A 13,349-nucleotide genomic window follows, 5' to 3' on the forward strand; every position below is an offset into this window, starting at 1 on the left:
TTTTATATCTTTTGTCCAATATGCCCACTATCCTTCTGTACATGTTCCCAACCATCTGTTCAGCCTGAGCTGGTCACTCCCAGAGAAAGCCTCAGCATATTCAACTCTGACAGCCTAACGCCTCCAGTGCCACCATCTCCAAACTATACATTACAGAAAGTCTCATTATCGTCTTGTTGCTATCCTTCTTTCACAAATCACCCTGACACCCATCCCCACCCACTCCATCCTGCTTATACCTCTTCTCAGTGAATCTACTGTAAACAATATTCAAAAAATTGTTCAAATTCATTTGGTAATGATGTCATTAATCTGTATTGCTTGAAGAAAAGTTTAGATCAGGTTGTGGATGCAGTAAAGAGGACATTACAAGTAAAAGAAGAATTAGAGGAAATTTCAAATTTAATAAATCATGGTCTCCATCATCAGGACAGACGAGGGCTTGAAAATCATTTTACTTCCATCCGGTCAAAAAGGTACATTGGAAAATCAAAGAGCTTTTATCAATAAGTAAGTTACATTCATGTTATTCATCTTTTTTTCCAGAAGCTCTCAGCTGCAACTCTAACACATTAAATGCATTAGACATGAACAACACTACAGTGCTGAATCAGTTTGAACTTTTTTTTACTGAACGTGCCAGGATAGAGAACCACAAAAAACTTTGGAGAGGACTTTGAGGTTCCTTTAACTTCTTAACAGCTACCAGGTCACTGGCGACACATCCAGGGTTAGGTTTAAGTTAACAACCCTTTTTATAGAATTTTCAACTGCTTTGAACACCCAGATGTAGCCAAACCAAATATGACGTCTTGTCTTGTGCACTGATGAGCATGAAGGGATACACGTTCTGAGCACAATTCTTTTTTATTAAATGTGCAAAGAACATGAGATAGACTGAAAACATGCGATAGACTGTCTAAATGTCATGGACACGGCGGAAAGACCCCACATTGGGACTCATGGCAGCCCACTCATTGAAGCGGCGGTACTCTCCTCTTTCCAGGAGATACTGGCGTCCACGATAGTTGGGAAGCTCGTAGAAGACCCAGGCGCCATCCTGCACGTGGGCAGAGTGAACCTCGCGGTGGTGCCAGCGGTCGGGCAGGTTGTTCTCATCTTCAGTGCAGTCCAACATCTGACCACTGAAGTCAGGACGCTCATAAACACGGACCCTGAACGCTCCAGAGGTCTGTAATGCAAACATCATTTCAGTTTGAGTGGTAATACCATTTGTGTTTTACCTCACAGATGTGACATGTCTCTGGTTTGGCATCACAAATTGCTTTTCTTAAAGTTGTGATTATACTCTTTGTTTTTGTTTTCTTAGTTTTCAAAGTAACATTGCTATTGGTTGCACGTCAGAGAAACTGATGGGTGATACAAAGCAGAGGTATGAAAGACATGTTTCGGATGGGGAACATTACCATCCATCCATGCACTTCTGCTTTTTCAGGGTCGTGGGGAGCTCGAGCCTATCCCAGCTGTCTTAGGGTGAGAAGTAGGGTACACCCTGGACAGGTCGCCAGTCTGTCGCAGGGCTAACACATAGACACAGACAACCATTCAGACAATTTAGAGTTTCCAATTAACCTTGCCCCACTAACTGTATGTCTTTGGACTGTGGGTGAAAGCCGGACCTGGCGAGAACATGCCAGGTCCACACAGGTCCAGGTCCACACAGAAAGACCCCAGCCTGATGGTGGAATTGAACTCAGGACCTTCTTGCTGTGAGGCAATAGTGTAACCACTGTGCTGCCCCGGAAAAACTTTGCATGATTGTAAAATGCATGGCATCTACAGCCATGTGAATGCAGTATGCATTAAAAAAATCTATTTGAAAAAGACACTAGCAAATATCTGACCTTGATCTTGGAATGTAAATCATTTATAATTTCTAAGCTCTTCAGTATAATTTGTCATGAAACTGATTCAAACCTGAACCTAAGTGAAGACTAATGACACTAATGACATGAGGTGAAAAGTTACTAAAGACTGATTAATTCCACTCACGTTCCGTATGATCCGACATGACCTGATGCTGTCATTGTAGCCCATCCAGCTCTGAAAATCTGGATACTCCCCCCTAGTCAGTATGTACTGGTAGCCCATGTAGTTAGGCCTCTCGTAGAGTACCCAGGACCCACTCTCGACACGGATAGAGTTGCAGTGACTGAAATGGGTGTTGAGCTCTGGACAGTCACTGCTGCACTCATAATAGCGACCTTGGAAGTTTCTGTCTTCATAAAACACGATCTGTGAATGGATATGCATATTCACACTTCATGCTCGAGGTGCTGCTGCAGTTGAATCTTTAAATCAGATAATGTTTGTCCTCCTACCTTTCCCACACGGTCCATGTTTGGCCCTCACACCAGTTTTTGAGCACCGTTTCTTTATCCCACCTTTACATACACATTACTGCCTACAGCCCTGGTCCAGATTTATATATGCAGTGTATGTGGGCACACTGAAATGCACTGCCAGGGGCATCATTGTTGTTTTATTTGCCTCAGCATTTATATCAGCACAATGGCTGATGCTGCAATTGTTTTAAAAATGCTCAGCTTTATACAGTGTTTACAGTGGCTGACCTTTTGATCCGTCAAAGCCCGATTCCAGAAACAATTTATTGATCCAATTAAACTGTCTGCTGTACAGCTGCTGCAGCTGCACTCATGCTGTGAAGTTGGCTTGTGGCCACATAGCAACATGGTACTGGCTTTAACTAGGTTTGAGTGGAGGGGATAGGTGAATTGAGCCTGTCATGCTCCACCCTCCATCAGCAACCCCACCTTGGTACACAGTCAGCTGACAGCTATCACATGAGCTCTGCCAGACATGGTGGATTATTCTAGAGTTACATCATCTGCTGGATTTGTTTACAGCATCATTTATGACTCCAAGAGTGCAGAAGTGCAGGGCTGTTTTTCTTTAGTGATTCATTTCCAATTTGTAGTGGATAATTTGGAATTACTCATAAAGTTTGGTTATTAGCTGTGCCAATTTTTGACATTTTCATTAGACATTTTATATTTCTAGCCTTCCAAATGTTAGGATTTGTTTGTGTTTTTTGTTTTTTTAGTACAGTTAATATCTTGACATCTTGATATGCGCATTTAAATCATAACCTCTTAACTTGATTCAGGTCATTTTTAGCTGTTTAAAACGATGTCAGTGCCAAACTGTATACGATTTCATTGGAAACATAACATCTTTGGGGTTTTTACCTTTTTAGCACGTGGCTAAAACAAAAGTCAACCCTCACCCTAAACATGTTCCAAACGGGTTGTATAAAAATGCATCAACAATAATCTCATGCTTAGATGGGTCACCGATGATAATTAAAGTGAGGTAAAGGTTTTACCTTTTGATAATTTCTTTGACTGTTGTCAGGTGTTTGGGGGGCAGTAATCTGAATAGAGGAAGAGAAAGATTTCATGTATGTCTCTGCACTGGCTGGCAGAGAGTAAAGATTCTGTAAATCTTTGATATTCCTAAAAAAAACTAAATATCACAATATTTATATCAGTGAGGGAAGCCTGCATATTAGAAGTTGTGGCTATAACTACAGCCACCAAAATAAGCCATGAAGCCAAAACAAGTGAAGATTTATAGTGTTATGATGGACAGCTATGTGTAGAATTAGCAGCAAAACAACATTTGAGAGAATATATATTTTCATTTCCTCTAACTTGTGCTGAAAAGATTAAGATCATGCGATCTCCCCTTAATGTATTCACAAGAAGAGACAGGTGCAATGACACATTCAAATTAAAACAATTTATTTGATTAACAGGTCACATTTTAAGCCTGTATGATTCTTCTGATGGAGCCTACAACTGCTTTCAGAGCTCCCCACTCTGAGCAGTGATGGTACTCCCCTTTCTCCAGCAGGTACTGACGCCCGCTGAAGTTAGGGTGTTCAAAGAACACCCAGGTCCCCTCTAGAACCTTGCAGGACTGGACTTCTTGCCGGAGCCATTTGTCCTGGACTGACTTTATGCTTTCTGTCAGCTCCAGAGATTGGCCAACAAAGTTAAGTCGTTCATACAGCATCAGCTTGTAGGGCCCTTTGGGCTGAAAGTAAAGAAATGTGGTCAGTTTGATGTGTGATGTGTTTTTCTACTGATCACTTCTGGGCAGAGACTTACATTTCTGATGATCCTGCAGGATCTTACACAGTCATTGAATCCCATCCAGGAGCCGTAATTATTGTACTCCCCTGGACCAATGACATATTGGTAGCCGGTGAAGTTGTTGCGCTCGTACAGAACCCACCAGCCACCTTCTACTTTCACTGAATTGCATCGGCGGATGTAACCATGCAGGTCTGCTGAGTCCCCTTTGCAGTCATAGGACTTTCCTTTGAAGTCCTGATCTTCAAAAAACACAATCTAGAAAGAGCAGAATTATACAGAATTTTACTCGTATCGTATTCAATCTGAATCTGTGTTAACTGATATCTACAGCACTAAATTTAGAGCCCAATTAGATCCTCGATGAATGCTGTAAATTCTCACCTTCTCCATCTGTCGAGCCTAAAATACTACACTAAGTTACCAACGTAGTACTCTTTATACATGGCAGAGACAATGCTACCAAATGCATGGTTAGCAGTGCCTGTAACCATTATTACAATTCAAATATTCGTCTAGAGTCTGCCTATTGTTCTTACTCACTGAATTGCTTTTCCGAACACAATGATTGTTTAGCAGTGCCAAGAATCTAAACCTGCTCGGTCTAAACAGATTTGAAGCACAGCTATAAATGTGTTTTTGTGGGCAGTTTTATGTAAAGCTTTTGTTTGAGCTGTTGATTATGAAAGTTTGAGTTCAAATAAACTCTATGATCCTTTTTTTAACCTTTTTTGTTTTGTGTTATTATCTACATGAAATCATGGAACCAAGTAGTGTATGTGTATCTTTGAATGATGAAACATATTAACTGAACTGGTGTACAGTGGTCCCTCGTTTATCGCGGGAGTTACGTTCTAAAAATAACCAATGATAAGTGAAATTGGCGAAGTGGCCAACTTTATTTTTTACAATTATTATAGATGTTTTAAGGCTGTAAAACCCCTCACTACACACTTTATACACTCTTCTCAGACAGGCATGAACATTTTCACTCTCTCTTGTTTAAACACACTTCAAGTTCAAACCTTGTAGAAAAATAAGTCCAGCATTATAAAATGAAACCAAAGGCTCCCGCAGGTGACGACGTTTCGTCGACCTTGTTGTGGTTGTTGGGGAGAAAACTTACAAACATACAGTGCAGCACCTCAGAGTCACACTGCTAGCAATAGAAGATTTATGTATATTTGACAAGCTGAACACATCCTGTACTGTACAGGAGACACAGCACAAGATTGATTGACAGTGGCCTACAGCCAATCAGGACGCAGAACACAATGTGCTGTAAAACAAAAATAAATAAATAAATTAAATTAAATAATAATTTTAAAAAAAGCAAAATTCCACAAAAAAAAAAAAAATTCGCGAAGCAGCAAGGCCGCGAAAGGTGAACCACGATATAGCGAGGGACCACTGGACTCACAAATCACATCTTTTAGGAGAAATTCCCAATATCAAAAGATAAGAAAAACCATATAAAAGTAGAGTATTTTGAGTCAAGTTCCCGATCAGTGAATTTGCTAAAACCAACACTAAAAAATATGAGAACATTACGGCAATGTTTTAGTAAGTTCATAATCTTACAAGATCATTATAACCTGTTAACATCCACCAGATGACCAGCCAACAGCTCAGGGTGTGTATGAAATAGAAATAGCTTCAAATCAACTCTCTTAGATGGAGTTCTTCCCTTTATACTGCGGATGTACTATCCATTATTCTATGCCAAATATGTAAGAAGACAGAATGTAACCTAACCCAGAACAGGTCACTTGCAATGTGATGGTTAAGTTATGTGACGGAAGTTAAGAAATTAATTATGATTTATTTTGTAAATGTAAAAACAATCATTTTAAGTTTAGCTCTGTTCGTAGTATAGGTTCTATATTGGTACAGTGATTATTGTAATTTGGTTTTACAGTTGAAAATGGCCATCAGAAAATGTATTTTTCTGTTATTTTCTTCGTAAATCTAAATACTGCAGGATGCCTAAAGATGAAGCTTATGTTATATTCAGTTTATTTTAAGTAAAGTTCAGTAAGAAGTGCCCTTTATTTTACCAAAGAGTGTAATAAACACAGTGTATCAGTGCTTATGCAAAAAAGTGTACAAACACTTTTCTAAAATGATCATATGCAAATAAACAGTATATCATCCTTTAATATCTTATTTTATATATTTCTACTGAGCCACAGTGTGGAAACTTAAAAACTACAACTTTGCAAGAAGGTCTTTATCTTGATAGACATACCACATATATCAGAACAAACACTGCATTGTTCTGTTTGCATAACATTTAATTATTATCTGTGCAGCCATTATTTCACTCAGCAACATGCATTATTTGAAAATTATTTTATTACCTAATAATGTCTAACTTTTATGGGTTTGTAAACCTTCCTCTTCCTGTTGTTAAATTTACTTGTTTTTTCTCATCTGATTATGCATATATATAACTTGACCTCTGGGTTGACTTAAGCAACTTCAAAAAAATGTTTAAAGAAGATGAAGGAGAGACTAAAAGCAGCTGACACAACAGGTAACGTAATAAGAAACAACAGAGGCTGCATTGTTATGAGTAAGAAGTGTCTTTATTCATTTAAGTATAGCACTTAGAGTGCTGGAAAGAAGTACAGGGTATAGGAGGGAAAAACAGTGTTGGAGGGAGGAACTTCCGGATCTTCTTCAAGGGTTCTAGAACTTATTTAAAGGTTACAAGACTTCAATGGTATCAAGACTCTTTGAAATGTTGGTCGTCTTATCAGCAAGACAACCAACAACAACCAAGCAATGTTCTAGAATACAGAGTCCTGCAGCTTGATCCGTCTGTCAGATTAAGAACATTGTTGGCTTGGATAACTTTTTCATAAGCTGCAGAACCCTACTGTGTTGCTGCTGCTCTAGAGTTCTGTGATCATTCGGAAGGATCCTGCAGCAGGGGAGTTGGCGCCCCAGTCTGTATAGTTGGGGTACTCTCCACGTTCCAGGAAATACTGGTGTCCATGGTAGTCTGGTTGCTCATACAGGACCCATGCACCATCCATCACTACGCAGGACCGCAATTCCCGAAACTTGAAGGTCTCATAAACTGATGGGCAGTCTTCGACACACTCAGCTGCCTGGCCTCCAAAATCCTGCTTGTCGTAGAATCTGATCTTCCAGGATTTTCCATAGACCTGTAGCAAGTCAAATCTCACAAAATCAAGTTGGTGTTTCACATTAAATAATAATACTTTGAACTCAAATCTACACATGGGTTTCTTGGCTGTTTTCCCACTTTCCTTAAATAATTGATGTGCATTGGCACGGGCATAAAGCACCCAGCTGCCAAATCATGAGCCTTTTATCTCTCGTTTTTGTCTGTTGGTCTTTGACTGATTACTGCGTGGTTGGTGCACTCTGTGGTATTTTGCCATAGCCAAGCACTCCTCTACAACTTGTTAGAATAGGCCTATTGAAGCTTGGAGAAACTGGATCACATTATGATATTGTCAGAGCTGTTACATTAAAAAGGCATATCAATTCTAAAGAATGAATGTTAGTGTCTATCGCCTTACGTTTTTAATTGAACGACATGACTTGATGCTATCGTTGAATCCCATCCAATGCTGGTGATCGGGGTATTCACCCGGGCTCAGGATGTACTGGGAGCCTGTGTAGTTGGGATGCTCATACAGCACCCAGCATCCGCTATCCACCTTAATGGAATTGCAGCGACTAAAATATGAGCTCAGGTCAGGACTGTCAGTACTGCACTCATGACTACAGCCTTGGAAGTTCTTGTCTTCAAAGAACGCAATCTGGATAGATGAATATACAAAAATTACTCAGTATTTTACAACATTAGAATACTTTGACTTCTGATGCAAATAAGAATATAGTTTGCACTCTACTCACTCAAACAGCATTTGTTCCTTACCTTCACCATTGTTACTGATATTGCTTGCCTGCCATCCAGCTGCAGCTGTGTTGTGGCTTATATTGAAAAGTAGAATGTGCAGACGAGGGAAAGCTATTGTCATCTAAATTACCTTGATTTGCATATCAGCAAAATGGTTTGGTCAAGTTTGATTTCCCTTTGTCCACATGTGATAGCCTCATATCAAAGAAGTGCCAAATGTGACATGCAAAAGGTACCACTACTTGATGATAAATGTGGTTTTTTTCCACTGAATTCTTAGTCTCTGTCAGCACTCTCTTTTTGTAGACCTGGAGATCATTTGGTTATTTATCCACATTTACGGTTTGTTTTTTGCAGGATGAGATAACTAATGCGTTTTATCATGAGGGCAAGAAGAAGCAAGGCAGTTATTTCGTTTTGTCTGACTGTTGGCTGTATTAACACTAAAAGTAGGATCTCTTGCTACTTTTTTCACTAATTTTTATCCATATTTGTCTTGTTCTTGTCAGTAATTCAAGTATTTTGCACGCTAATCTAAAGATGTTTTCACCTGTAAATTACCTTGGTCTTACAACAAGTGCGCTCCCACAGACTGCCAAATTAAAGGTTAAATGTCTTCTATAATATGACTTCTATAAACAGTGATACTATTGGACAAAATATCCATTAAATTTTCTGTTATTTTCTTTGATGAGCGATCAAAATGGTAATTACAGGTCACTGTTGGCTTAGGATGCTCCATGATAGGCATGGTTTCTGATTATAGTACATATTAAATAGAGTTAAACTTAATTTGGTTTTCATTTTAGTTATATTTAATTCAGTAGCCTGATGATCTTATGTATGTTTACATACATATAAAAGTTACATAAAAATGCTAAACAGTCATTAAACTAGTTAAAAATGATTGAATACACACTAAACACTCTACATTAAAGCCATCATTACTGCCAGCGATACACTTAACTGTAAATTCTTTTGGTTTTCTTGCATCTCTAACATGATGCATTGTATACATTGTACACTGAAAACAGTTTTACTCAAAGTAAATGCAGAAATTCGCTGACTTCTTTGATTTTTATGCTTGCTATTTTTCCCAAATCTCTTTAACCTTGTGAGGTCTAGATCATGACTGATCAGTCATGATCTATTACCCAACCCTAACCCTCTGCTGTCTGTATGTCATACTAATCTGTTCTTATTTAACTGTTCATCAAAGTCTTGGCATTTTCAGTTTGTTTTCCTTTTCTCCAAAACACAGACAAAGGATGACTCACAGATTCTCATAGAGACACAGCTGGGAAAAAACCAGAGAAAAACAAAATATTAGATGTTTGGTTGGTATTCTCAAAATCAAATGCATCTGCAGTGGGGGAAATGTTGATTTCCCCCATTGCAGATAGATTGACTTGATAGACTTGATTTTCCCACCATATAGTTGTCCCTTGCTGACCATTAGAAAGAATGCAGCTTGTAGGCACTTCACTACAGGACCTGCAAAACTAATGGGGGAGGGGTGTGTGTGTTTTGTTCGGGGGGGGGGGGTTTCTTTAACAGACATGTTGCATGTCATGGTATTAAGATTGCAAATACAAATTTTTGCAAATGCAGTAAAGTAAACCTATAGTCGTTTGAAAATGATGATAGTGAATTCTTACTGGTCTGAATTGATACATCCAAACAAAGTACAACAATTAAGGTTAAATGTGACCAAATGAAGATTTGTGTGAAGACATGTAGAAACTGTAGCTCAGTTCTCCTCCCTCCTCTCCGGCCTTGTGTCTTCCATCCACTTCCCCTCCCTTTGTTCTGGATCATGATGGCACAAATGAAATTAACAGCGATCGCAGAGCTGCTTATTCATCAGCTTCCAGATAATTTGAATGACAAAACCCTGTTACAGCGCGTATCAAGTATAAAAGCTGTCTGGCAGCCACAGGTTGTTGGACAGTTTCCCACAAATACAGAACATCAAACATGGGCAAGGTATGCAGAGAGCAGACCAGAAAACAAGCACTTTTCAAGTTTAAGACAAACTCTGCAGATGAACAATGGAGAGAAATAAAAGAGAAGGTCAGCTCTGACATCTTTTCTAAATCAATTTTGTAAAGCTTTTTCTTTCTTTTCCGCAGATCATCTTCTACGAGGACAGGAACTTCCAGGGTCGCTCCTATGAGTGCATGAGCGACTGCTCTGACATGTCCTCCTACCTGAGCCGCTGCAACTCCTGCAGGGTGGAGAGCGGCTGCTTCATGGTCTACGATCGCCCCAACTACATGGGGAACCAATATTTTCTGAGGAGGGGCGAGTACTCGGATTACATGTCTTTTGGCATGAGTGATTCTATCCGATCCTGCCGATTAATTCCTCAGGTACTCAGGGATTACAACAAGGAAAACACAGGAACATTTGTGTGCTTTTTAATGTCTAATTCATATAATATCATAGTTTATATGATTTTAGAAACTATGATATTGTTGAGCTGATGAAACTGCTTTTCACACACTAAGTCTGCAAATCTGATATCAGCAACATTTCACTGTAGCCTTTAACGGTCAAACGTTTCCTCCTTTAACTAACAGCACCGAGGCTCTTACAGGATGAGGATCTATGAGAGGGAGAACTTCCAGGGCCCGAATCACGAGCTGATGGACGACTGTGACAACATCATGGACCGCTACAGCCTGTCTGACTGCCAGTCCTGCAATGTGATAGATGGCCACTGGCTGATGTACGAGCAGCCCCACTACAGAGGCAGGATGGTCTACCTGAGACCTGGAGAGTACAGGAACATGAGAGATATCGGATATAGTGGCATGAGGCTCAGCTCTGCTAGACGTATAATGGATTCCTGTTGATGCAAAGGAAAACAATGCGCTGAATAATAAAGTGAAAGATTAAACTAATGCCATCTGATATTGAGCAGATTTGTGATGTAGGTGTGTGTGTGTGTGTGTGTGTGTGTGTGTGTGTGTGTGTTTGTGTGACTGTGGGGACCAAAACTGTAAGTTTACTATACTTGTAGGAACCAACAATTCTTATGGGGACAGAATCCAAGTCCCCACGAGTTTAAAGGTATTTTTCAGACTCAAAATGTGGTTTTAGTGTCAGGGTTACAATGAGGTTATGGTTAGGGTTAGGGTAAGAATATATGGTAGTGTGTGTGTGTGTGTGTGTGTGTGTGTGTGTGTTGTCAACTACACTGTAATGTATAAACTCGTGCTAAAAAGCACGCTACTGAGCTATAATTGCATATGTAATAGAGGGATATTCAATTCCTCTCATTTCTAATGCAATTCTATTTTATTATTAATAATCACAATAACAGTTGCCTCAATCTTCATTAGAGAAGATCCTATAACACATACAATATACACACATGCAATAATAATACAAGAGCACATGTGTAACTTAAGACAGTATTATATCTGCTATTAAAATATCATGTTGCAGAAATACATATGAAATGCAGTTAAATTACCCATTGTCACAACAGTGTATATAAAAGACAAAACTTCCAGGTCTGAAAAGTGGAGCCAGTGTGTTTGAGTGCCTTAAACCAGATTTCTTTCTCCAACAGGAGGTGGCACCTCTTGTTCCAAAAAAGAATTTCAAAAATCTAAAATAAAATTACCATTTATTTCTCTTGAGCTCAGGCCAAACTAAACAGTTCATGATCTCAAGTTTCTTTATATCTAGTTTCAAGTCATGCTTCTCCTTTTGTAAAATATGGTCAATATGAGAGTCAAAATGATAAAAAAGCAGTACATGCATTTCCTTGATTGTCATGTCATGCTTCAAAAGCAATGGTGAAGACACTCTGGATTTTTATTTGCTACAGAGGTTACAACACACAGTTTAGACTGAATGATTTGTATTCACAATAAATTTTATTAGTAGTATCACACATAAAATTAAGCATGCTGTCATAATCACAATATTTCTGGCTATACTGGCTTCCTCCTGTGGTCCAAAGATATGAAATAAATAGAAACAGAGACGATGATTGTATGAATGCATGTTTGCCTGCCAGTAAAATAAGCAAAACATGGCTTAGGACTTGATGGAGAAACTCTTGTACACCTCTCAATAGGGATTTTGGCCTACTCCTTTTTTACAGAAACGTTCTTAATCCTTTAGGGTTCTTGGCTGCTACGTGCTAACTAGGAAGCTACAGTTCCCTCCACAGATTTAGGACTGAAGGCTAAACAGCAGCTAGACCACTTCGTGACCTTAACGTGCTTCTTCTATGGCCACTCCATTGTTGCCCTGGAAGATCCATCCATGACCCATATTCATTGTTTTGGCTGATTGAAGGGGGTATGTGGTCCCGTCTGTTAGCAGAACAATACGATGAAGTTGTTCTGCACCCTTAACAGAAAACCAATCGTTTTTAAAGTGACCACAGCACTCTCTCCCAAGCCTGCAATGAAACATTAAGATGTTCACTGGTTTTGACAAACTCCTTCACTTGCCAGTACACATGCCTTCTTGAGCAGGGGACCTTTCAGATGCTGCAAGTTTTCAGTCCACAGTGCTGTGTGTCACCAATGCCTTCACATCATTAACAAGATAGATTGTTTGAAAGCTTCAGTTCATGAATATCTACCAATGGTCAAAACTTTCATAAGCAAATTAGTAACTTACCATAAAGATACTGTTTGAATGTGTAACTCTGTTTGCTCTTCTGTATAGCATACTGCATGTGCTGCAGACAGTCCTAAAAAGACTTGAGCAAAGGAGGCAGAGCCACTTTACAAGACAAACTAAATGACAGCACAATTTCTTGATTACAGAAACATATTTTGTTGATCCTTTCTAAAAATAAAATATATAAATCTATACATTGCTGAGGATGATGTACATGATGCAGTGGTAGACCATGATCACCAGACAGTATTGGTAACTAGTAAATGTGTTTGCCGAGATGTAAATGCTGTGATGTAAAAACTACAGTCTTTTCTTCACAAATGTAACTGCATGGAAATCTAAAGTTGAAGCATTTGTACATTTGATCAGTTGCTCAGCTCTAATCCAGGAAATCATAATAGTTTTATGCATTCACATAATAGACTGAACACGAGGATGTAACAGTGCTTTTCAACACACAGCAATCACTGACAGTACAAAGAGTCCCAGCTGATACATCTGCTCACTGTCACCCACCTGTACCCCATATGAGAGCCACAGAGGTTGGCACTGCACCAGATGCATACAGTCTGGAATAATAACCATTTACAGAGCGATTTAACAAACATTATAGCCCTGTATGGTGTGCTGCTGAGTAAGATATTCAAAACAATGGCTCCATA

General features: G+C 39.2%; 4 protein-coding genes across 4 annotated transcripts; 1 reads left to right on the forward strand and 3 right to left on the reverse strand.

Moving 5' to 3' along the window:
* Positions 1-467: 467 nt before the first annotated feature.
* LOC100693646 (gamma-crystallin M2-like) lies at positions 468-2,476 on the reverse strand. The gene is made up of 3 exons (XM_005475209.2): positions 2,343-2,476; positions 2,014-2,256; positions 468-1,192 (listed from the first exon to the last, which is right to left on the reverse strand). Exons 1-3 carry the CDS (start codon positions 2,358-2,360, stop codon positions 920-922), a joined length of 534 nt encoding a protein of 177 aa, XP_005475266.1. The 5' UTR covers positions 2,361-2,476; the 3' UTR covers positions 468-919.
* A 1,292-nt stretch (positions 2,477-3,768) lies between these two features.
* LOC100699160 (beta-crystallin S-1-like) lies at positions 3,769-4,634 on the reverse strand. Its single transcript, XM_003456283.3, has 3 exons — positions 4,524-4,634; positions 4,155-4,397; positions 3,769-4,080 (listed from the first exon to the last, which is right to left on the reverse strand). The coding sequence occupies exons 1-3, from the start codon at positions 4,530-4,532 to the stop codon at positions 3,808-3,810; spliced, it is 525 nt and encodes a 174-aa protein (XP_003456331.1). The 5' UTR covers positions 4,533-4,634; the 3' UTR covers positions 3,769-3,807.
* Positions 4,635-6,735: 2,101 nt separating this feature from the next.
* Positions 6,736-8,083, reverse strand: LOC100699427 (gamma-crystallin M2-like). Its single transcript, XM_003456284.2, has 3 exons — positions 8,056-8,083; positions 7,694-7,936; positions 6,736-7,312 (listed from the first exon to the last, which is right to left on the reverse strand). Exons 1-3 carry the CDS (start codon positions 8,062-8,064, stop codon positions 7,037-7,039), a joined length of 528 nt encoding a protein of 175 aa, XP_003456332.1. The 5' UTR covers positions 8,065-8,083; the 3' UTR covers positions 6,736-7,036.
* Positions 8,084-9,995: 1,912 nt separating this feature from the next.
* LOC100694186 (gamma-crystallin M3-like) lies at positions 9,996-10,943 on the forward strand. The gene is made up of 3 exons (XM_019352331.1): positions 9,996-10,023; positions 10,170-10,409; positions 10,620-10,943. Exons 1-3 carry the CDS (start codon positions 10,015-10,017, stop codon positions 10,893-10,895), a joined length of 525 nt encoding a protein of 174 aa, XP_019207876.1. The 5' UTR covers positions 9,996-10,014; the 3' UTR covers positions 10,896-10,943.
* The last annotated feature ends 2,406 nt before the right edge of the window (positions 10,944-13,349 follow it).

Source organism: Oreochromis niloticus, linkage group LG16, assembly GCF_001858045.2.
Source record: "Oreochromis niloticus isolate F11D_XX linkage group LG16, O_niloticus_UMD_NMBU, whole genome shotgun sequence".
In the NCBI taxonomy this organism is placed as follows: Eukaryota; Metazoa; Chordata; class Actinopteri; order Cichliformes; family Cichlidae; genus Oreochromis; species Oreochromis niloticus.